We start from the raw sequence: 23,576 nt of genomic DNA, 5'->3' as shown, positions 1-23,576 counted from the left end.
CTCTGCCCGTCCCCCTGCTTGTGTGTCCTCTCTCTCTAAAATAAATAAATAAATAAATAAATAAATAAATAAATAATCTTTTTTAAAATGTAAGCTAGAGAAAAGACTGTAATTAAGAAAATCATAAGGCAAAGAAAAGACATTTACAGTACTCTATTGTACAAAAAAAATCTGCCTATAAGTGGACCCGCTCATTTAAACCTGTGTTGTTCAAGGGTCAACTGTATGAAATATTTTTCAAGCTTCTCCCCTGTCCCAGGCACTGGGCAAGGTGCCGGGGAGACGGTGGTGATTGGCATGAGCCCCTCCCTCATGGAGTTTCCAGCAGGCCACAGAAAGACAGCCCGGGCCCATGTGCACCTGCGGCCAGTGTGAGAAAAAAGAGCAAACTCCATTCATTCAGAAAGGACTACCTTTTATTTGGAAATGATGTTTGTCATTATTTGAGGGTGTTAAAATCATCCAAAAACCCATTTTGAAATGAACTGTTTTGTTTTGTTTTGTTTTTTTAGGGAGGAGGGGTGGGTCCTGATGTAGCAGATTAAAACGTTGGCAGCCCAGTGTAGCCCCCTCCCTGTCAGTCTTTTCTTCCGTCCTTCCCTCCTTCCCTCCCTTCCTTCCCTTCTATGAATGATCATGACTGTGAAACGCAGGCCTCCGCTCATCTGGCTTCAGCTTCTCATCTGACAGATGTGATTCCTGAGCCTGGACATGGTCGAACCATAGCCACTGACTCACACCTCTGACAGCCTTCAGCCCAGTTTTCTCTGCACTTCAGCTGAGGCAGATGTGCCCCCAACCCCCAGCAAAGCCCTGAAAACACAGGACAGTTTGGTGGTCAGAAACTTCGGTTTAGGATTAGATTGGACCAGGTTTATCCTGGTGCCGCCATTTATGTGCTGTGTGACCTTGGGCAAGTGAATTAACCTCTCTGAACCTCGGTTTCCTTGTCTGTAAAATGAGAATGGTAATAATAGTACATCACAGAGTTTTTGAGGGAATTCATTATGAGCGTGTCTTCCTGGCTAACAAGCACAACACATGCTTTCTCTCCACCACCCCTTTTTTATGGTACTGTTAGCTAGGCTTTTAAATGCTTCAGGTTTTTCCACCTTTACCATTTTGCAGAATGATCCTTGCTGGAAAGCCCTTGCCCCCGGCCCCTCATCTTTACTTTTTGACAGTGCCCCCTCCTCCGGGTAGCCTTCCCTGCTTCATCATCTCCCACGGGACAAACTCATCTGCACTTACCACGTGTATTTGCACACATGTCTGGCTCACCTGACACTACTTTGAAAGGGCTGGTGACCCCTTGGGTAAATGTTCTCTACCGACTCCTGGCCCCTGGCTCTCCGTTGGGCCCAGTTCAACAGATGACATTCCCTCACCCCCCAGGCCACTGGGCAAGCTCATAAAGCAGTTCTAGGATTTGGCAAAACAAGAGTATGGACTTTGGGCTGGGACAGGGTTGGAGAGTCATGTACCTCCCCTATGAGAAGAGTCAAACTCGCCAAATCTAAATCACCTATTTGGATGGTCTTCACAATAGCCAAGTAAAGGGAGTGGGACTGTTATCTCTGTTGTACAGTTGAGGAAACTGAGGCCCAGGGAGACCAAGGGACTTGGAATCCAGGCCTGGGCATACCAGGGGTCCCCACTCTGAGCCTCCTTCTTTCCCCCAGAAGCCCTGTGCAAGCCCCACTCACCGTTAGTTAGCCCCAACCTTGCCAAGGTCTCCCTGTGGCTAATGATAATATCTGATGATTTCCATGAGAGAACAGAGAAGGAGCAAGGGTGTGTCCCCTGTGGGAGGCCTGTGACCTCCGAATTCAGGGGGAAGTGCCCTTGTAACCTGCTTTTTAGTCCCTCTTGACCCTGGGCACCTTAGTCCGGGTGCGGCTAGGAATCTCTTCCCTTTAGGGACAGTGCATGGATCCCGATGGTCCCCAGAGCCACCTGACAGCCTCAGGGCCCACCTGAGGCCTGGAGCCCAGTGTGGGTTCCCTAATTATTGCTGGAAACCATCCCTTGCCTGTCAACACGCTATAAATAGGGAGCTGGAGGAAGAATTAAAAAAATAAAAGCCACTGGCTCTTTTCCCCAGTGGGGGTGGGTTGAGTTAAAAAACCATTGGACTAGCGACATTTTGGTGTCGGAAAGCCTGAGGGGGTGGAGGGTGGCCACAGCGCTCCCCGCCCCCAAATTATCCATTGTTCCCATTCCCATCGGCAGCACAAGCTGCAGAACTGGGTTTTAAAGAGGAGACTCCTCCAGCAACCCGCCCCTTGGGCAGTGACCGTGACCATGATTTCTCCAAGGCCACATTGTGGCCCCAGCCTGACTGAGGCCCTGCTGACATATTCCGGGGACGTGGTCTAGGGATGTCTAGGATGGGGAGGGACTGGTCCTGGTGACCCCCTACCTGTGCTTCCTCTAGGAGGGCAGCAGCAGCAAGAGACTCCAATGTCCCCTTGGCACACTGCCACCATGTGCTGCGTCACCTGCCCAGCCCACTTCCCCTGCCTGGGCTGCACATTCCTTGTCCCTAAACTGAGGTGAAGTCCCAGGCAGCTCTGATGCAGGGATGGAGGACTCAGGCGGGGGAGCCCAGCCATCCTTTGCCGGGGGTGTGCATGACAGATGCACCTGTGTGCACACGATTCTCTTTACAAAGCATGTGTTAAAAAACCCAGTGATGCACTCAGAAGGTGATCTCTGCGGGTGATCTCTGTGGAACGTCAAGTTCTCATGGGTCGGAAGGTCCCTTGCGGATAGGACCGTGTCAGCAGTGTTTGGTAGAATGTAATAATAGTATAAATGATAATGATAACAGTTCTAGTCGTCAGAACCAGGCATGGGATCAGAGAGGTGAAGCGAGGTGCCCAGGGTCACACAGCTGGTGTGGGGCAGAGGCAGGATGTAACCCAGATCCCGCTGACCTCAGATCCACCACCAGAACTCTTGGACTTGCATATCACGTAGCTTTCCCAAGGTGTGTTGCTCAGACAAATCCCTTGCCTGCACTTCTTTCAAGAATCACTCTGCCTCTCCCAGCCTTGCCCCGAGGCCTCATCAGCAAATCACTGAAATGTTATTTATAATGAAAACATCTGGGGGACAATAGCAGTTCTCAGGGCCAAGCCTCCCTCTGCTGTAACGTTGCTTAAAATAAGTAGAGGCTAGGAAGCTACCCTAGGAAACACGCTTGAGTCTGGGCTGCCCTGGTTTGATTCCTATGTGTCCCTGTGTGGGTCACCTCCCTTTGAACCTGTTTCCCCATCTGGTAAAAGGGGATATACTGACGGAGCAGAATATTGGAAGCGCCCCAGATTCGGTTTTCACATTTGGAGATGACATTTATGAATGCACTGAGCAAACAGTCTTGCATGTAGACAATTGGTGCCTAATTGGTGTTTGCAAGTAAAAGAAGAACACTGTGAGGTGGAGACTATTTGGCATCCGAGGAACTGGATGAGCCGGGCCTAGCTCAGCCCATGAAGGCTTATATCCCTCTTTTGGGAATGTAGTAAGGACTTAACGCTTGTGTGCTCAATTCGTGTCTTTATTGGGGAAGCTGGAGGTTTGAGAGTGGGCAGTGGGGATGCTAGACTTAGAATGTGATTTGGGGAAATGGGGGTGGGGGTGGGGATGCTCAGCCTTGACTCCTAAATCAGCACGCCAGATGCCAAAAAAACTATCTGTAGTAAAAGAGTATTTAGCGTGATAGCCTGTCTGCAGCCCATTGCACTGGCCTGTCCCTCCTCCTGGGCATCTCCCTGGCTGTCGCCCTCACCTCCTTCGGGTCTCTGCTCAAATGTCTCAGAAGAGAGACATCCCCTGACCCCGACAGCCCTGTTTAAAATTGCAGCCCCCCTTGCCTCCCCCCCCGCCCAGCTCCTCGGCCTCTGCCCTGCTTTATTTTTCTCCACCGCACATCTCCCCTTGTGCTGTCATCTGTAGTCTGTGCTGCATTTGGTCTGTCTGCCATGCTAGAGTGTCAGCTCCCCCAGGGCAGGGACCTTCCTGCCTCATGCCCAGTGCCTGCGCACAGTAGGTGCTCAGACGAATGCACAGAAGGAGGACAGGCTTCCTGGGTGCCAGGGCATTTGCCCTGATTATTGCATGTGATCTTTAACAGCCTAGAGAGGTGGGTTCTCTTGTCCCCATTTTTTTTTTTTGTTTAAGATTTTTACTTATTTATTTGAAAGAGAAAGAGATGGAGACAGAGCGTGAGCAAGGGGGAGGAGGCAGAGAGAGAGGATGAGAGAGATGCCCCGCTGAGCAGGGAGCCCGATGCGGGGCTCGATCCCAGGACTCTGAGATCATGACCTGAGCTGAAGGCAGACAATGAACCGACTGAGCCACCCAGGTGTCCCTATTGCCCCCATTTTTATTGATGAGAACATTAGAACGTGGTACCTTAGTACCTGGTACTTTAGTACCTGGATACCTTCTTTCTATTATCCACAGCCTAGTGCTTGATTCTTCTCTCCTTCCTTCTTCCCTCCCTCCTCCCTTTTCTCCTTCCCTTCCTTCTCTCCTGCCTCCTTCTTAAAACATTCACGGAGCCCCTACATTGTGCTGGGCCCAGGGTTTGGCCCTGGGAAGAGGGAGGTGAACCCAGTACGGTCCCAGCCTCAGAGGTGCTCTGTCTTGGGGTGGGGGCCGTCAGAGCGGATGCAAACCCCTGCCGCCCTGGTCCTAAGCACTCTAGGAGAGCTCCGAGTAAGGACTGCGTGCTCCCCTGGGCTGTGGAGAGTGGGGTTTTGAAGGTAGGGTAGGAGTTCCCCAGCAGAAGAGGTGGGGCCAGGCATTCCAGGCGGTAGGTGGCCACAGCAGGTGCTGGTGCTGCTTGTCCCACACAGTGCAGCCTTGCGAAGCGGGATTTGTGCAAGGAGGAGCGGCCGGCAGCAGGCATAGCAGGTGTCCAGGGAGCTCGGAATTTCTCCAGGCGGCATGAGCCCCGGGAGCGGTGTCAGCCCAGGAGCTTCCAGCTCTCCTGGGACTTTTGCCCCTGGACCCTCACAGAGGCTTGCAGCTGAGGTTTCTGCCCTGCCCCAGGATTCCCTGTAGTGTCCTGTGTCTCAAGTGCCTCTCACCCCCGTAATTGCTTGGGTTTACCCTCCAGAGAACAGCATTTAGAGTATCAAGCCTTATTTTCTGGAAGCAGGAGGGTAGTCTTTGCTGTAAGAATCTCGCAGTTCCTATAAACTCTGCCAGCTCCTCGGGGGTGGGGGGAGGGTCGGGGTGCTGCGGTGATCCATACACCACAAAGTCTGAAAACACCTCATTACTAAGAGCTCCTTGTATCATCCTGCCTCTTTGGCCCTGTGTCTCCTGCTGGTTTCTGAGCCAGAGAGAGATGATTCTGACTTACGAGCATCATCATAATTGCAGTCATTTCCTGCATACCTACCATTTGCCAGGCACAGCGCCCAGCCCTTTACATAGATCCTGAGCCCATGAAATGCCAGCATCAGCGCTGGACATGAGAGTGATTCCCCACTATCACGGAGGCTCAGAGAAGTGGAGGGACTTACCCAAGGCCACACAGCCTCTAAGTGCCAGGGAGCCAGGGTTGGAGTCCAGGTCCGTGTGGCCCCAAAGTACCTGCCAACCCGGCATCTCTTCCCTGAATCGCTGTGACTTGCATGCTCTGCAGCTAACATCCCAGCCCCTCAGAGGCTCAGAGGCCTGAGGAACCAACCCTTGGCTTCTCCATGCCCTTAGGAATTCACTGGAGGTGCAGACAGGCATCAGGGAGGAGGCAAGGTACATGTCAATTTTGTGGGACGCTGGTCACCATCTCTGCTTTAGACCCCGTTGCCTCCCCTTTCCTGGCATTCCCCTTCCTGCCTCATCCCTATCTCTTCCCCAGCATCTTTCCTCCTCCCCAGGGCCTTTCATCCTCACCCCTCCCCGAGATCAGACCCTGGGGACCCTTAGCACATTCTCCAGCCCCATTGCTGGTGGCAGTCCCGTGTGTGTGTGTGTGTGTGTGTGTGTGTGTGTGTGTGTGTGTGTCCCCACCACCCCGGCCTACTGCTGAATCTGGAAGTCAGGGCTCATCCCGATCGTCTCTCTCACCTGCAAGGCCTTGCTAGTTTCAGCTCCTTACATTTTCCTTAAAGGCTTGGTGCTTCTCCATCTCTTTGCTGTGCCCCGGGTCAGGCCTCCGGAGTCTCTCACCGGGACGGTGGCAGTGGGCATCCTCCCCACTGGCCCCCTGGCTTCCTCTCTTGCCCCCCTCCCAGTCCATTCTACGCACAGCAGGTATGGTGTTCTCTTCGCCTTGGAATGAGATTTCTGCTGTATACATTGTCCCTCCCTGACTCAAAGCCCTCCAGCGGCTTTCTACATCACTCCCAGGATAAAAATTCCTTAGCCAGGCCCTGAAGGCCCTGCCTGACCCCGCCCCTGCCTCGCTCCCCTCACTTCTGACTTGAGGCCTAAGGAATAAATACTGTGCCCCATGGAGTTTCCTTGTTGCATCACACACCTGTGCCTTTGCTTTAACCCCCTCTCTCCTTCCCCTGGCTAACTCCTACTCCTCAGGAAAGACTTGACTCGAGAGTCACAGCCTCCAGGAAGCCTTCCTGACCTCCCCCATGCACTTCCTCTGTGCTGCATCCATTTTAGTCCATTGCCTTTCCTACGTGCACCCTGTCTAAATGATCTGCTTACATGTCCACATCCCCGCTCAATTTTAAGCTTCCCTTGGGCAGATGCCTGAGGCAGCCTGGGCATCCTTAGCAGAGTGCTGGCATGTAGTAGGTGCTAAATAAGTGCTTGTACTGAGCAAGCTCCTGGCCACCTCTGAGCCCCCTTTCAGATCCCACGGCTTGTGCAGTGGACATGGTGTTTTCTCTGCCTCTCTCCTCATTGGTGGTGGTTTTGTAGAGAATGGGGCCCAGCAGGGAGCCACCGTTGGCCCAAGGGGGTCTGCCTGGCAGCAGAGCCCCTGGATGATATCCTAACCCAGTGACACAACCCCGGTGATGACCCCCATTTTACAGAGGGGGAAATCGAGGCTCTGAGACAGTGACCCCCCTAAGGGCGCACAGCTCATAAGAGGCACGGCCTAGGAGGTCTGTCTGAGCCCTAATGACCCCTTCTCTGTGCTGAGCTGAGGAGGAAGGTCAGGTCGGGGTGCAGGGCAGGCCCAGCAGGACTAGGGGGTGGAAATTCTCCTACCCGTGCTATGCCAGGGCTGTTCCCTCATCCCCCACCCCCGCCCCCTTCTCTGAGGCCTAATCTGCCTGCTCCCTTCCTGAGCCTTGGCCTCTTGGCTATTCCTGGTGTGGTCTCATATGACACCAGAGCCTGGGAAACAGAAACCGGTGGGCAGCAGTTAAACCCCTGGGTTTGGGATCTCGGGCCCCATGGAGCTATGACACTAGAACCCACTTCACAGATTGGTGGAGGGACGCCTGGGGGCTGAGGCAGCGAAGAAGCACGTTGCTCAACACCCGACCCCAGCAGGCTCACCCATGATGAAGCCAAAGGCCCGAGTGCCTGGGTGTGGCCCCCACCCTGAGACAGGCCCTCCGGAGGTGGGACATGGCGCATACATTTCAGCAGCCTCGGAGGGCCTCACGGTCACCACGTTGGACTTCCTAAGCCCCGCCAAGTGAGCTCTGACCCCAGGGGCTTCTCCGGCATGCCCGGAAGCCTGCACGGGCCCCGGCTCCTTCAGGATGGGTCTGTGGTTTTGTCTGTGGGCTTCACCAAGGTGTGGTGTCTGCCCAAACAGGTCTCTGGGCTCTGCCGGTGTGCCCATGTTTTGCCGCTGACCCATCAGCCGGCTTTGAGTGCGGCACGGAGCCTGACCCCCACATCCCGGAGCTCACAGTGGAGGCTGTGAGTGCTTTCACCAGCTGGGGATCCAGTGAGTCATGTGCTGAGCAGACAGGAAGACCGCAGGGGGCAGTTCTGCCCCGAGTGGGGGCTTTTTCCAGGGCCTCTGGCTTACCCAGGGCAGGATTGGGAAGTGGGGGACGGATCTAGCTTTGAGTGAGAACAGCCAGCACCCTGAGTCCTGGCCAGGGTCTTTGAACAAAGCCACAAGCTGGGCCAGGCCCCAGAAGGAAACAGAGCCCTTGGCTCTGTCCCGGGCGATGGAATGTCAGCCCAGCCAGACTGGTTTTCTTCCTCCACCAGGGCTGGGTGTCCAACACAGGAGCCACCATGCCTATTGATGACAGCGAGCTTCCAGGCCAGGCCCCTACCCCTGCCTGGCCCCCGCTGCAGGGGAAGAGGCGCCCCATTCGTGCTCCGTGCTCCCCCCTTCTCTGCACACCAGTCCCTTCTCGGCAAGGAGGGTGCTCCGCAGGCTGGATGGGGCAGACAGGGCTGTCCCGTGCCGGGCACCGTGCCGCAACGCAATAGGCTCTTGATGAAGGTGACATTTTGCGTCCTCCTGCCTCACTTTACCCCAGGCCGTTCCCTCACCTGCAGTCCCTTCTCTGTTCGTCCCCACCTGCCCAGATCGGACCCACTTTTCAAGGTCACATCACCTGCCCTCCGTGAAGCCCTCTGTCACCCACTACTCCAGAGCCCAGGGGAGTGCCGTCTCCCGTGCTCTGAGGTCCAGGAGTACCTGGGATAGGACACCTTTGTTAATCATGGGGCCCAGGATGGCCAAGGGGCTGATTTAAGGCAGACTTTTCTGCCCCTTGCTCCTTTTAACCTTACCTATAATGTCTTGGACATCTTTCCATACCAGCATGTAAAATTCCACTTCATTGTTTTCAGTGGCAGCACGGCATTGCCTCGCAGGGATAGACCGAGGTTACGCATCAGATGCCCTGATGGAAAGGCCACTGTGTTTTTGCTGTTACCAAAAACAGTGCTGCTGTGAACATCCCTGGGTGTGTGAGTGTGTGTGTGTGTGTGTGTATTTGTATGTTTGTGTGTAGTTGTGTATTTGTGTGGGCATGTATTTGAATGTGTTTTAGCGTGGTATGTGTTTTCTGCATACGTGTGTGTGTTGTGCATATACCTGTGTGTGTTTTTGTGTATATGCATCTGCGTATGTATGTGTGTATATGTTTTGTGTTTTTGCGCTTGTGTGTATGTGTGTCTTGTGCACATCTGTGTATATGTATTTGTGTATATATTTGCACGTGCGTATATTTCTGCGAATGTGTATGAGTTTGTGTGTGCGCATGCATAGCTCTTGGGCGGGTCACCAGGGGTGTTGGGCAATGTTGGGACATCAGAATGTGCTCACCAGCACACGTCCTGGAGGAGATGGTGGCTGTGTGCTGCCGGGGAGCCATGCTGGAAGGTTTGGGCCCCTAAGGTGGGGGAGATACATGCCCAGCCTCCCACCTATTCGTCAGGCTCACACTTACGTGTCAGGGCTACAATTCTGTCACCTGACAAGTCGCGCTCCAGCCTGAAATAAACATGACAGGGACGTTTCGACGTGTGATGTTTCAAAAAAAAAAAAAGATGTCAAATTTGGCTTAGGTTGTTTTAAGAATCCCTCTGAAAGGAGCCAAATCAGGATGGGCGGGAAGCCAGTCCATGGGGAGGAAATGCTAGGAAGCCTAAGAGAACTATATATTTATATAGAACTGTACATGGTTAACGTTTATTTTTTTAAAGAGGCGCCTGGGTGGCTCAGTCGTTAAGCATCTGCCTTCGGCTCAGGTCATGATCCCAGGGTCCTGGGATCGAGCCCCGCATCGGGCTCCCTGCTCCATGGGAAGCCTGCTTCTCCCTCTCCCACTCCCCCTGCTTGTGTTCCAGCTCTCATTGTCTCTCTCTCCATCAAATAAATAAATAAATAAATAAATAAATAAATAAATAAATAAATCTTTAAAAAAAATCACTAACCACAAATGTGACAAAATACAAAAAGAGGTAGAATAAAAAAATAGGTCTCCTTCTCTCCCCTTCCCCCACGCCCCAGTTCCCCTTCCAGAGACAAGTGTTATTATAGTTTTCCTGTGTCCTTCTCCAATAGTCCATACATTTTCAAATATTCACATATATTGGTGTTTTTATATATATAGGAATATATTTTTTTCCTCACAAGTGGCAGCCCGCTCTACCTGCTTTCTTCACGTGCCCGTGTAACAGGCAAGGAGGGCGTTTCAGATCAGTGCATCTACATCTGCCTTATCTCTTTGAACAGTTATTTTTAACAATTAAGTAGCATTCCATGTTATGGCTGTTCTTTCATTTGAGTTAAATACATTTTTTAAAAAAATTTATTTATTTATTTGAGAGGGAGAGGGAGAGACAGTCTTAAGCAGACTCTGTGCTGAGCACAGAGCCGGATGCGGGGCTCGATCTCACGACCCTGAGATCACGACCTGGGCCAAACGAAACCAAGAGTCAAACGCTTAACCAACTGTGCCACCCAGGTGCCCCTGGGTTAAACACATTTTTAAAAACCCCAAATTCTCTTTTCCCTGGGCCCATCTTAACCTTAGAACTGTACACCTTTTATTCATAGAAGCTTAGGCTTAAAAGGGAAACTGAATTTGTTTCCATGCAAAGAGTATCTCAGTACCTTCAGAATGTTCTATGCTCCTCTCCCCGCCCCGCCCCGCAGGAAGGTTCCTGATTATTTGGGGGATTGTCCTCCTTCCCTGGATCAATCTTTCCTATTTTGCACCTTAAAAAAAAAGAATCCACTTTCACCATTTGTCAGCACCCTGAACATGGTGTTTTAGAACAAAGGTTTGTGTCTAAAAGTAATAAAATTTAAAATTTAAGGGCGTATATAAACTGACAGTCCTGTGATATGTCAAGAGAGTTTGAGTAAACAGTAATATCAGTCATAGACATTAGGGAGGGGACAGGGGATCATTTGAGTTCACTGATTCATTCATCCATCCATCCATCCATTATCACTTGCTTCTTGACCACTGTGCTGTCTCAGCTGGGCACTGGGGTTTGAGGGTGAACCGACTCCAGTGCCTGCCTTCAGGGAGCTCACAGTTTGGAGGAGACAGTCAAACAGTCAGCACAGCCAACCCATTAAGTTCTGTGACGGGATGAACACAGGGGGGCTCTGTGGGTCCCAAGGAGAGACAAAGCCCAGCTGCAGATGGAAGCAGTCAGGAGAGGCTTCCTGGAGGAGGTGATGCCTGAACTGTGTTTGAAGGACACTCTCTGAGCCAACCCGGGGCTGGCACTGGCCAGTGGCTGACGGACTATACCACGAAGCCTCCCAGACAGGCATTTCAACAGGAGAACAAGCCATAACCTTGGTGTCTGACCACCTGGGTTCGAACTGGTCTTCTCCACTCACTCATGGGACCCTGGGCAAGTTGCTTCTCTCTGTGTCCCATCTTCTCGTCTGGAAAGCGGGGTACTGAGTAGTACCTGCTTCTTAGGGTTGTAGGAAGGACAAAGCGTGGCAGCTGGCCAGGCAGTAAGGGCCATAGAAGTGTCTGGTGTTACTCTTCATCTGGGAAATGGGGCATTGATAGTATCTATTTTGGGCATTAAACTGGATGATCCACGTAAGAAATTGACTTGGTGCCAGGCACATAGTTGGTGCTCCTTAAGTGTTCGCGGTCATTAATTCTTACTTCTCTCTTGCCCACCTCTGACATCAGAGCAGGGTGCCCCTGGGCTTCTTGGGTCTGGGGGAACCCCGCCTCTGAGGCTGGCGAGAGCCTAGGCGCCCCCAGCCCAGCTGTCATTTCTATGTATAGCCTCGGCGGCCGACGGGAGACTCAGGAAGCCCTTGCTCTGGAGTCTGCGGGCATTCCCAGCCAAAACCAGACATGCCCATGCCTCCCGAGCACCAGCTGCAAATGTGTGTTCCTGTCACTTTGGGTGACGCGCTTGTCCCCTGGAGACAGCATGTCTCCGTCAGACCCATCATCTTGCAGCCTGCACACCCCAGTGGGTGGCTTGGCCCTGGAGGGCCATAGGTCTGCTGGGCAGAGCTGGGGTCCAGCTCCTCGCATTTCGTGGCAGAGAGGAGTGGCTGACTCATGTCCAGGCCAAGGGAAAAACTCTGGGGTCTGGCTTAGGCAGCTTCAGCTCTCAGCTGAGGCGTGGGACTGTTGGGCCTCATGAGGGCCTAATTGCACATTGTTAGAGTGTTTGTTAAAATGATGTGTCTTTTGGGGGAATCAGACCAGTGGACATCACCATCATCATCATCAAGCCAACCTGCAGCCATTCAGCACTTACCACATGCTGGGCCTGTGCAAGCTCTCGCCAGACATTTCCCAGAGTCCTCCCGACCCCCCAAGCATCCTCCCCATCCCCATCATATAGATGGGAAAGTCAAGATTCGGAGATGTTCGGTCACAGCTAGCAAAAGGCAGGGCTGGGTATGCCCCTCTCTGCCCAACCTTAGAACCTGTCCTGCCTCCCAGCTTGACAGAGCCTCGGTGGGGTAGGTTCATTTCGCATCTGCAACCTAAAAGTTTGTGGTTTCGGTTGCTAATCACCAGGGACTGTTCGCTTATCCATAGAGTGTTGATGACAACTGGTTTTATTCAAGCCCTCAAAGCGTGAGGAGCATCATGTCCTCGTCATTTAGGTGGGCGAAACTGTTGGAGGTGTGACCCACTGGTTTCACGGGGAGTAACCGAACCCTCTCCGCTGGGAAGCAGTGGGCAGTTCACACAGGCGTGCTTGGTGGACACAGGACGCCAGCAAGTGGCAAAGGTTAGCCGCCAGGCTGCAAAGGGCCACTGAGACCTTCCATCCCTGGCCACCGACTCCCTGAGAGAGGAGGCTGAGGCTCAGGGAAGGGAGGGACTTGCTCAAGGTGGTCAAGAGAGGCAAGCCACAGCCAAGATGAGGAGCTGGGCCCATGACCCTGGGTCAGGGGATGGAGTCCTGCAACAGGTGTGTGTCTGTGGGTGGCACCTAGAGCTGCAGTCCTGGCGCGACCCCCCCCCTCCTCCACTTCTCGGTCACTCTTTCCGGTGTGTCTGTCTGTCTTTGTTCTCACTGCTGCTCTCTCTGCGTCTGTTTGCCTGTCTGTCTGTCCTTTGCTCTCTCCACCCTCCCTCCTCCACCCCAAGCTTGCCACCCACCCCAGAGATGACCTCAAGACCTTCCTGCCCCGCTGAGTGAAGCCCGTGGCGTGTCCCGAGTGGACTGCAGCCAGGTGACCGGCCCACACCCTGAGGCAGCCCGATCCAGGCCACCACACCTGGCCACAGCTGGCTATGGCTGCACTGTTGTTCTTGGAGCCCATTGAGAGGGGTCGGCACCTGGCATGGTACCGTCATACCGACTTCCCCTGGGGGCGCCACCCCCCGCCATTGGGCAGTGTGCTGTAGCCCGAGGTGGCATGGTGGGCTGTGAGGAGCCGCAGGGAGGGGACACCGTGTGAGGTTTTGCTGATAGCACTGGGTGCACTCTGAGGGCGCTGCCTGGCCCCGCCCCCTGTCCAGTTCCTTTTGGCCTGTCTGCCTTCCCTCTCCCGTCTTTCCTCTCCTCTCCTTCCCTTCCCTCCTTCCCTCTCTCCTCCCGTTTGCTTTATTGAGCACTTACTAAGTGCCAGGCACTGCAAATAACACTGTGAATCCAAAGGTGAGAAAATGCAACTCGCCCGGTCCGGGAGATTTTTTTGTCCTGGGACAGACAGGCATCCCACGAACCATACAAGTGATGGGAAGCCCCAGCCAGGGTCAGGCCTCGCAGAGAGAGGACTCCAGCTGGGACTCGGACTTGGGCTATAGGGGAGCCACCCCACGAGCTGACGCTTGGGGGCAGCACTTGGCCAGGCAGAGGGGTATCCTGGGCAGAGGGAAGAGCGCAGGTGCAGGCCTGTGGTGTGAAGGGGCGTCATTGTGGCCGCAGGGGAGGGGCGGTGAGGGGGAGCAGACGCGGCGAGGAGAGCGGGCCCTGGACCTCGGGATTCAGAGCAGGCTGTGGTAAGATGGACAGTGCTCTTAAGAAAAGAGCCTGGAGGGGCGCCTGGGTGACTCAGTTGGTTAAGCGACTGCCTTCGGCTCAGGTCATGATCCTGGAGTCCCGGGATTGAGTCCCGCGTCGGGCTCCCTGCTCAGCGGGGAGTCTGCTTCTCCCTCTGACTCTCCTCCCCTCCTCCCTCTCATTCTCTCTCTAACAAATAAATAAAATCTAAAAAAAAGAAAAAAAAGAAAAGAGCCTGGACTGGGGCGCACAGAGTGGATGTGACAGACTGGGGGAGCCAGCCCATCCTTGGCCGGCCGCCTCCCCCTCCTCCTCCCCTTCCTGGGTCTGAGACCCCACGACGGGCGCCACTAGAGATGGACTGTGCGGTGGCTGGTACAGGACAGGGAGCTGTGACACCTGGATGCCAGGCCCCGCCAGGCACTTCCTCCCTGTCTCCAGGCCTTGGTCTTCTCATCTGTAAAATGACCATGGAGGACCCGACAAGCTCTCCATGTCAAGCCAGAGCCGGGAGACACAGCACGAGCTTTGGACATCAGACTAACCCAGGTTCAAATCCCAGCTCCACCACACCTTGTAACTGCATGACCTTGGGCATGTCAGGTTGCCTCCCCGGGCCTCAGTCTCCTCCCCTGTAAAATGGGTCCGTGGCATTCCTCCTGAATAGGGTTGTTTGGGACCATCAGATGGCAAGATGAAGGGCACATTGCCAGCACCAGGAGTATCAGTCCCTCGATATTACTGTTTCTTCTCAGCTGTTGTGCAAGACGGAGTTGAGCAGGAAAGAGGAAGGGCTGCAGGCCCTCAGGGGCAGAGACCCAGCAGGTGTCACCCAGCCAGCCTCCCCGCACAGCTGGGAGTGTAGAGTTGCTGACTGGGAAGGGGATGCACATCTTGAATTGCTCAAAACTGCTCTGTCAGCGGAGCGCCGTCCTGACTCAGGGTTCTGTCCCAGGCGGATGTGTCAGACGCCCCAGAATACCTACAGGTGCCATATTTTCTCTTTCCCCTGCCCCCTCCCTAACTGCATCGCCTTTTCTGGTTAAGAAGCTCACACCTACTCACTGCAAAAAAAAAAAAAAGTTATTTTTGGAAACACTTTTCCTCCAACAAATATTCATTCAACAACTACCATAGGCCAGGCACTGTTCTAAGTGCCTGGAATGGCCCCCGTTTGGGATGGATGGAATGGCCCCCGTTTTCATGCAGCTGGTACTCCAAAGGGTAGAGGTCAGGGACCAGCAAGCTGCCTGTGGGCCGCATCCAGCCAGCCACGTATTTGTCAATAAAGTTTTATTGGAACACAACCACGCACACTCCCATATTGTCTGTAGCTGGCAAGAGTTGCGTCATCGGGACAGAGACTCATTGGGCCCACAGAGCACCCAAATATTTACTATCTGACCCTGTAAAGAAAAAGTTTGCTGGGTTCTGATACAGATTAACAAGTGAAGATTTCTGATTTGTTCTCCATTCCTGGTGCGTACAATATGATCGTATTAGAGGTGTGATTTAATAAATTTTATTTGATTTTGATGGTACTGTCTGATTATAGTGGGATATAAAACTACAAGTTCAGATGCTACATAAGTCATCATCAGTAATTGCCTGTTACTCCCCATGGACGGTGCCACTGGTAATAGTTTGCTGGGGGGCCTTCCAGAGGTTTTCCTTCGCTTGTGCTCATTATCCATTTATGCATTTTTACAAAACTGGTCTCATAACACACGTACACACGTGCTGTCGCATTACCTTTTTTTTTTCGCATTTGCTAGTATAAGATGGATATCTTTTTCTGATAGTAAATATTCTTTTGGCTGTGTTTATTGAGTTGTATGGATATATAGTATTGCATTTCACCAATCCCCATCTTATTGGACGTTTAGGTCATTTCCAAGATTTTGCAGTGATGTCCCCAGGATTTTGCAGTGATATTCCCGGTATTTTGCAATATTTGCTCCCCTGCGGGGAGCATCCGTGTTCATAGATCTTGGCAGGCGTGTCTAATGATTTTCTTGAGATAAATTTCTGAAACCAGAATTGCTGAGTCGAGGGTTATGCATGTTTTAAGTTTCAGGATGTGTGTTACGGCGTGTTTAAACACAGCCCTTAAAGGCCTGTGTTAGCCTGGTCTCCCCGGCACGGCTGTTACGAAGTTATCCATTATGGGCTCTGGGCTGACGCAAGGTCGTCACCCACCAGAGGCTTGGGGTTTGGTGAGCTACTGGTCTGAGCAAGTGGTTTTTAAACCTGCCAAGTTGTTGAAGTTTTTAAGAGCATTCTCATGTACATTTTCCCATTGTAATAGACACTTCCTCCTCAGAGCCTCTCAAAGCATCAGGAAAGGTAGAAGCAGGTGGATGTTGGCGGCTGGAAGGACCTCCAAGACAGGAACTCGGCGTCCCAGTGCTGCCTCTTTTTCACTGGGAGAACTAAGAGCCAGACAGCAGTTCCTGTCTCTGTGCCTCAGTTTCTCACATGAAAACGGTCAACTGAATCAACTCAAGAGTCCTTCTTGCTTTAAAGGACACGATTTGATTATTCTCGTGTGACAAGTGACAACTGCAGTGTGGGTGGGCATTGGGTGGATATCAGTCATGGGTGCACATCACGAGAGCCTGGCTCATGTTCCAGACGGGGGACTCCCCAGGACACCTGTGTGCCTCAGATGGATACGTCTTCATCGTGAGTTTGTCAGGTGTGCGTTCAGACGACCCGGCCAGTATCTACTTGCCTGCGGACAGTGAGGGTTTTTGTAGCAGCTTCTGAGACAAAACTGAATTGGAAGCATATCCTGCCTTTGAGCTAATTACAAATCTGACTTTTCTAGAAGAGTTTTGGGGCCCTTTGGTGGTTGATCTCAAGGCCTCCTAACCCTGGGAGCAAAGCTCAAGCCTCGCTTGTTTGAAGAGCTGCCAGGGTCTGCCAGAGGGAGGAGGCATGAATAATTTGCAGCGCACACAAGGTTACCAGGATACTCACCGGAGAAAGTGCTGATAAACGGTTTGCTTTCTTAAGCCTTATTTATAAGATGAATTCCCTTAGATCATCCTAATCCCTGAATTACTCCAAACTTAGGGGGTCTGTGTTAAAGAGTATGGCATTCAGCCGCATACTTAACATCTGCTTTGTCCAGACACGAAGGCACAGAGAGGTGAAGTCACTTGCCCAGCGTCACACAGCTACTATGTAATGAATCCAGACATTCTGGATCCAGAAACAGTGCTCGTCCAACGGAGACTGGAAAGAAACAGGTCAATTATAATTATTATATTGCGGGAAGTTGTACAGCAGTGCCGTCCTCCAGAACTTTTCTGCAGTGATGGGAATACTCTGTAGCTGTGCTGTTCACTGTGGTAGCCCCATGGGGCTATGGAGCCCTTGAAGTGGCTAGTGCCACTGAGGGACTGAATTCTTTGTATTTTTAAATTTGAACAGATTTAAATTAAATTTGAATAGCCACATGTGGCTAGCGGCTACCATCTTGAATAGCACGGATAGAGAGACTTGAGATCTAGGGGATGGTTCAGGGAGGGCTTCCTGGAAGAAGAGCCATCAAAGTTGAAATCTGAAGGATGGCCGGGAGGTAGCGGCTGCTCCAGCAGGTCTGGAGGTGAGAGAGAGCGAGTGGCCTGGGGCACATGAGGGTGGCACAGCTAGTGGAAGGGCCTGGAAGGGGCAGGGGATGGGGCGGAGCGGGGGGAAGAGCCCCATTGATGAAGGTCCCACAAGCCATTTTTAAGGTGCTTGGACTTCACCCTGAGGGATATGGGCTATTAAAGGGCTTTGGCAGGGACCCTGCAGGCCCAGATTTTGGTTTTGGGAAGTGTCATGGGAGGAACCAAAAGTGAGGGAGGCAGGGAGACACTGGAGCTGGCCGAGGCTGGACAGAAAGTTCCGGAAGGAGACTTTGAAGGACTGGGGGAGTGAGGGAGAGACGAGTCAGGGGTGCTACCCTTGGGAATCTGAAGTGTGGCATTAGGCAGTGGAGGCAGAAGGCATGCATCCCTGCCCGTGGGGGTCCCACACCCCTGTGCGCAAATCCTAAACCTCTGCAGGAGGGCCCACAGACAGGGATGGATGGAAACCCACCTGTGGTTGCTGAACACCATTAATGTCCGGCTCCCACCTCCCTTGCCTCCAGGCCATCCGAAGGAGGCCAGAAAGCAACTTGCCTGCCTCCCGCCCTGAGTCGTCCACCCTCAGCATCCTACCCACCTTGCCATTCCGATTTCCAGAGGCCCCACCTGGACCTCCCTTCCTCCATCCCTGAGTACTGAAAGATTCCCCCGTCCCCCGGTGGGGAGAGGACTATGAAAATGGTTCTGATTGGGGTGCCTGGGTGGCTCAGATGGTTAAGTGTCTGCCTTCGGCTCAGGTCATGATCTCAGGGTCCTGGGATCGAGCCCCGCATCAGGCTCCCTGCTCAGCGGAGAGTCTGCTTCTCCTTCTCCCTCTACTTGTGCTCTCTGTCTGTCTGTCTCTCTCTCAAAATGAATGAATAAAATCTTTTTTACATCTTTAAAAAAAAAAAAAAAAGAAAATGGTTCTGATACCTGGCTCCTGGCTCCTAAGCCGAATGATTTCCAGAGACCTCTTTGAAGCCACACAACAACCCTTGCTTTTCTAATAGGAGAGTGACGCTTGAATGCCAGGCCACACAGCAGGAGCAGAGCAGAGACAACAAGGACTCCCCTTCCCCTGAGCCGTGACCCAGAGCTGTCAACCCTGTGCCTCCTGCTGATCTTAGCATGGGGTTGGCGGGGGGGGGGGGGGGGGGGGGGGGGGGGGGGGACACACCCAAGCCCCCTGCAGGAGCTCAGGGCAGCAATGCCAAGCCCACCAGAAGGAATCCCTGAGTCCCCACCCTCTGGCTTCTGAATCTGACCCATGTAGGGGATTAAGTTAGGGAATGCCCGATTCTGTGACATCTTTGAAAAACAGTATTTTAACTGGGAGCATGCGCAGATGACCACTTCCCTTCCTGGGTACCAGGGAGAATTCTGTTCAGGGTGCGGGCGTCTGAGACTGTCAGGTGATCTTTCAAGGCAAAAACCTCCCGAGTTTCCCTGAGTGGAGACTGACTTCATCCCTAAAGCGTGCATACACCCCCCCCCCTCCCCCCCCCCCACACACACACTGCCCATGAGCTTGGCGATTGGGCAGCCTGTCCCAAGGCCCGCTCGCTCATCAGGAGCCAAAGCCTTAAAAATAGGCCACCCCTTGACCTGGTGATTCTGTACTTAGGAATCTCTCTTGTGGGGAATAATCACAGAGATGTGTCACTTGAGCCTCAAGGATGTTCGTCACGTTGTTTAGAATAGGGAAAAATATTTAGCAACCTAAATGCCCAGCGCTTGGGGATTGGTCCCATGAATGGCGCTGAGTCCATCCAGTGGGATCTTCTTCAGCCATTTAAAGGTGAGGATCTGGATGAAGTGACCCAGGGGAAATTCCGGGCAGGACTGTGCCAGAGTATTGTCTATGGGTGACGGGTATTTTTAAAGCGTTTCTCTTTGTGCGTTTCTAGAATTTCTAAATGTTTTACAACAAACACATATTCTTTTGGTGACTAGAGAAAGTGTTCTGTGGGCAGCGAGTGGTGTTGGGTTGTTTGGACAGTAAGCTGTTATTGGGGTCCTCGAGCGTGGCTGTTTATCAGAGGCGGCTGAGGGCTTAATTCTGAATTCCTGTCCTTGCACACACCCCTCCCACAGCACCCCCTTGAGCATCCCGGGGTACACAAGTATCCCCAAATGGTTCGTTCCCCTGGACCACACAGGCTTGTTCCGCCAAAAACGGTTTTGTAGAAGCTGCGAAAAGGCGTGGAGTGTGAGCAAAGATGATAGAACATCCCGACCTCGTGCTAAGTTACAGACTCTGAGGGGCTTCGTCTGTGCCGTGACCCTCCCCCCACCCCCGCCTGCCACCAAGCCCAGTTCCCTGGTGCCTGGCACATAGTAAGCGCTCAGTAAATTTCTATGGAGTAAATAACTTCGATGTCGAACTTTACCTGGTACAACAGTGAGTCCAGGGTAGGCAGGAAGAGCTCAGCAGGGGGAGAGATCACTGGGTTGTAATGGTTTTGACCGACAGGATGGGTAAGGAAGAGGGAGGGGCGCAAGCAAACCTGCAGAGACTGGGATGTGTGAGGAGGTCAGGGAGGGTGGGAGGAAGGGTTTGTTTGGGGTGGGGTGGGAGATGGGACTGGAGAGGAAATTTGGGGCTCAACTACAGGGCTATTGGATTTCCGCCGGAGGACAATAGGGAGCCATTGAAGGTTGTTGAGCAGGGAATGGGCTTTTAATTCGCTGAAAGTGAACAAGGTAGGGAAGCCAGCAGTTCAGACATTTAATGGAGCTCCGTGGCTGCCCACACTGTGCCAGCACTCCTTCCAAGTGCCCTGGGCAAGGGCACAGGCAGCAACTGAGCAGGCAGTGATAGCCGAGGGACCCCAGGTTGCCTGGGGTGCAGTGGTTACTGGTTTGGACGTGGACCCAAGCCTCCTGTCCGGGTTTGAGGTCTGCTTCGCCATGCACTGGCTGTTTGGTTTGGGACATGTCTCTTCACCAATCTTCAGTCTCAGTGTTCTCATCTGGAAAATGGGATTGTAATAAGGATGGCCATGGAACTTCAGTTCACCAGAGGTGGTGTGCAAACAGCTTGGTCAACGCTGGGCACAGTTAAATGCTCCGCGGATGCTGTGTTGGAAGCGTGGTGGTGGTGGGAACCCGGGGGCGGGGGACAGCTGAGGGAGTGCCCTAACCAGGTGGACAAGTCCTGGGAGACCCAGGATGGAGAGAAGATGGTCCTGCATGTGGTGCTAGGCGGACAGAGGGGCACTGAGGTTGGGCAGCATGGTGCCCAGCAGGACCCTGCATGGGTGACGCCTTCATCCCAGCTTGCTTGCCTTTAACACCGACCGTCCTGCCTCCTGTGGTGTCTTGGGCACATTGGGACAGTTGGTCACCCTAATGCCCACCCCAGACATCTGCACCGGCCTCTAAGCACAGTAGAGAGCTGGGGCGGGTTTGAGCCGGGGGCAATGCCGTGTGATCTGTGTCAGCCGGGGGACCAGGCTGAGCATTTTCCCCTGATGGAAATCTCTCCCCTCTGGCTTGTCTCTGCAGGACCAGCTGAAGCAGTGTTTCTCCAGGCGGCCCCCCGAGGCCAAGGACACCGACACCCTCGTGCAGGAAGCCGACAGCCAGTATGGGACATGGACAGACCAGCGCCAGAGCGGGGAGAGGTAGGGCCTGCGGGGCTCCCAGCTGCAGGGTGGCGCGTCTGGATGGAAGGCAGCGTGGCCCACGTGCCCCCTCATTTCTATATTCCTCGAACCTGTGTTGTCTGTAGGTAGCAGCGTAATCCATTCTTGTCCGAAAAAAAGAAATTTAGAAAGTACAAAAAAATTATTTTAAAAGGGTATACGAAATGTCCAGAATAGGTAAATCCATAGAGACAGAGAGTAGATTAGGTGCCAGGGGCTGGGGGTGGGTTAAGTGCCAGGCTTCCTTTTGGGAAGATGTCCTAGAACTGTATCGTGGTCGTGCCTACACCACACGGTCAGCGTGCTCAACGTCACTGATAGTCACCTTGACGTTATGTGTATTTGGCCATGATGAAAGGAAGTACAAAGAAAATGAAAACACCTGTAACCCCAGCACACGGGTCATTAATGAAGGCACTGATGCTTCTTGCTAGACGTCTGTCTAGACTTTTTTTTTTCAGTAAGTCCGTGTGTGTTTACAAACAGAGGAGCATGCCCCACGTGTTGCTTCATAAGCTGTCTTGCATTTAACATCGCCCCAGTTGATGGCCTATAGGGCCCTCAGATGTCTGCCTGATACAGGAGGCAGGCAGCCCTGAATCCCGGCTCCACCTCAGCTGCCGATGGGACTCTGGGTAACTGAGTTATATGCCTTCCAGAGTTGACATTCCTCCCCTGTAGGAAGGGAATGATGCTTGTAAAAACAGCCGGGCTTTATTGAGCGTACATGCCAAGCACTGTTGTAAGCACGTAAATGTGTTAACGTCTAATCCTGTTGCCCCATCTTGCAGAGGTGAAGGCTGAGGCACCCCACCACACAGGGTTGTTGGCAGGGGAACCTGTGGGCAATTAGCATATTTCCTGGCACGTAGTAGGAGCACCTGCTCATGGCCCCTGTTCATTATTTTAAAAGTACAATTTTTCTTCTCCCCCTGGGGCGGGATCGAGCACAGGAGTGGCTTCGTGGACACATGGGGTGGACACTGCCGTGTTCTCAGCTCACGTCTTCCCTAGCCCAGGGCCCTGGGATCGCGTGGTCACGCCACCATGGTCAGGGTTGCGTGGTCTTTTGAAGTCAGAGAGACCTGGGTTGCCTCCGGCATGGCCCTGTGCTGGCCGTGTCTCTGTGTGACTCAGTTTCCTCGCCTGTGGTTGGTATGCCCAGGGATCGGGCGGACTCAACCCCAGGTCCCCCACCTGCTTCCCCTGCGCTTCCAGCCGGGAGTGGTCGTCACAAGCCTCTACTGGGTTAATGTCCCACAGCCGACGATGTGAAAGTCGGATGGAGGTGGATGGAATTGAAAATGGGTACGAAGAAGACAAAAGGAAGCAAAGGTGATACCGTGTAGTACCTGTGAAAGCCTTTTCTCGCCGAACCCGTGACATGGGTGCCGTTAATAAGCGTCCTTAAATATCACTAGACTTCACTTAGATTTCCTTCAAGAGCCCTCTGGACTCTGAGTCCGGAAGCCTGCGTCTCAGTTTTGCCCCGCTCCTGAGCCTCCGTTCCCCGCAGCTGGCCTCTGGGACCTGGGGCCGCTCCTGTGGGTGGGCGCCCCCTTTTGTTCCCCGGAGGTACTGCAGCGCCCCCTCCCTGGCCCGTCCCATCCCGCAGTCGCGCGTCCCCAGTCCTGGTCAGCAGCGCCATCTGCTGCCTCCTCGGTGGTATTTCCCTCTTGTCTGGCGGAGGTGGGGGGTTTGCTTCAGTCCCACCCCGCACCCCCACATCCTGCCTGTTCCGAGTAATAAAATCATCCCAGGGCGGACAGAGCTTGGATGTGCTCTCGCGGTGAAGCACCAGGATAGGTTCTGGGCAGGGGTGCGGCCCTGCTTCCAGGGCAGACCCTCCTCTCAGGAGGTGGTGTCCCGTGCCCGGCTGCCCTTCCTCAGGGTTGGCTCTCCCATGCTCTTGACTTTGGTGTCTTTTTAATGGGGAGTGCTTTTTAGCATAATGACTTAACTTATTTTTACATTTCTGTCTTATGTGGTTCCAGTTATCCGAGCCGTACTTAAATACATTACCATGGGAAGAAATCCCAGAAGTCGGAGAGGGTCAAGGGCATGGATTCTGGAGTGAGTTCTGCCCCTTTGGGCAAAGCCACTTCACATCTCTGTGCCTTGGTTTCCTTGTCTTTAGCGATGTTAATATTTAACTTCCCGGGGCTAATCCTACCTGATAGCACTGTGGCGGCCTCGTAGGATTGGGGAGAGGATTCAGTGATTCAGTGGGTAGCAGTGCCTGGCACGTAGTAAGTGCTCAGTAAATCTTGACTGAATGCATGCATGAATGAATGGAACCATGCAGAAAATTCCCCTGCTTCCTGCTCTACCAGAAGGGACTGCTGGTGATTTTTTGATCGACGTCAGCGCTGTCCAACAGAAACACAACTCGAGCCGCAAACATGAGGTTTGGGTCATTTAAGATGTCCCAGGAGCC

The 23,576-nt window shown here is 53.1% G+C and overlaps 1 protein-coding gene across 2 annotated transcripts in view; it reads left to right on the top strand.

Annotated features, from left to right (window-relative positions):
* Positions 1-23,576, top strand: part of KIAA1671 (KIAA1671 ortholog) — a 132,081-nt gene that overhangs the window by 93,933 nt on the left and 14,572 nt on the right. For both annotated transcript variants that reach the window (XM_021703396.2, XM_044920852.1), the window contains one exon: positions 21,000-21,118. In XM_021703396.2, the coding sequence (XP_021559071.2) occupies positions 21,000-21,118 (119 nt within the window). The remainder of the gene's footprint in view (positions 1-20,999; positions 21,119-23,576) is intronic.

The sequence above is a fragment of the Neomonachus schauinslandi genome, chromosome 14 (genome assembly GCF_002201575.2).
Source record: "Neomonachus schauinslandi chromosome 14, ASM220157v2, whole genome shotgun sequence".
Classification (NCBI taxonomy): Eukaryota; Metazoa; Chordata; class Mammalia; order Carnivora; family Phocidae; genus Neomonachus; species Neomonachus schauinslandi.
The sequence above is the reverse complement of the archived record's forward strand: the minus strand, read 5'-3'. Positions and strand labels throughout refer to the sequence as shown.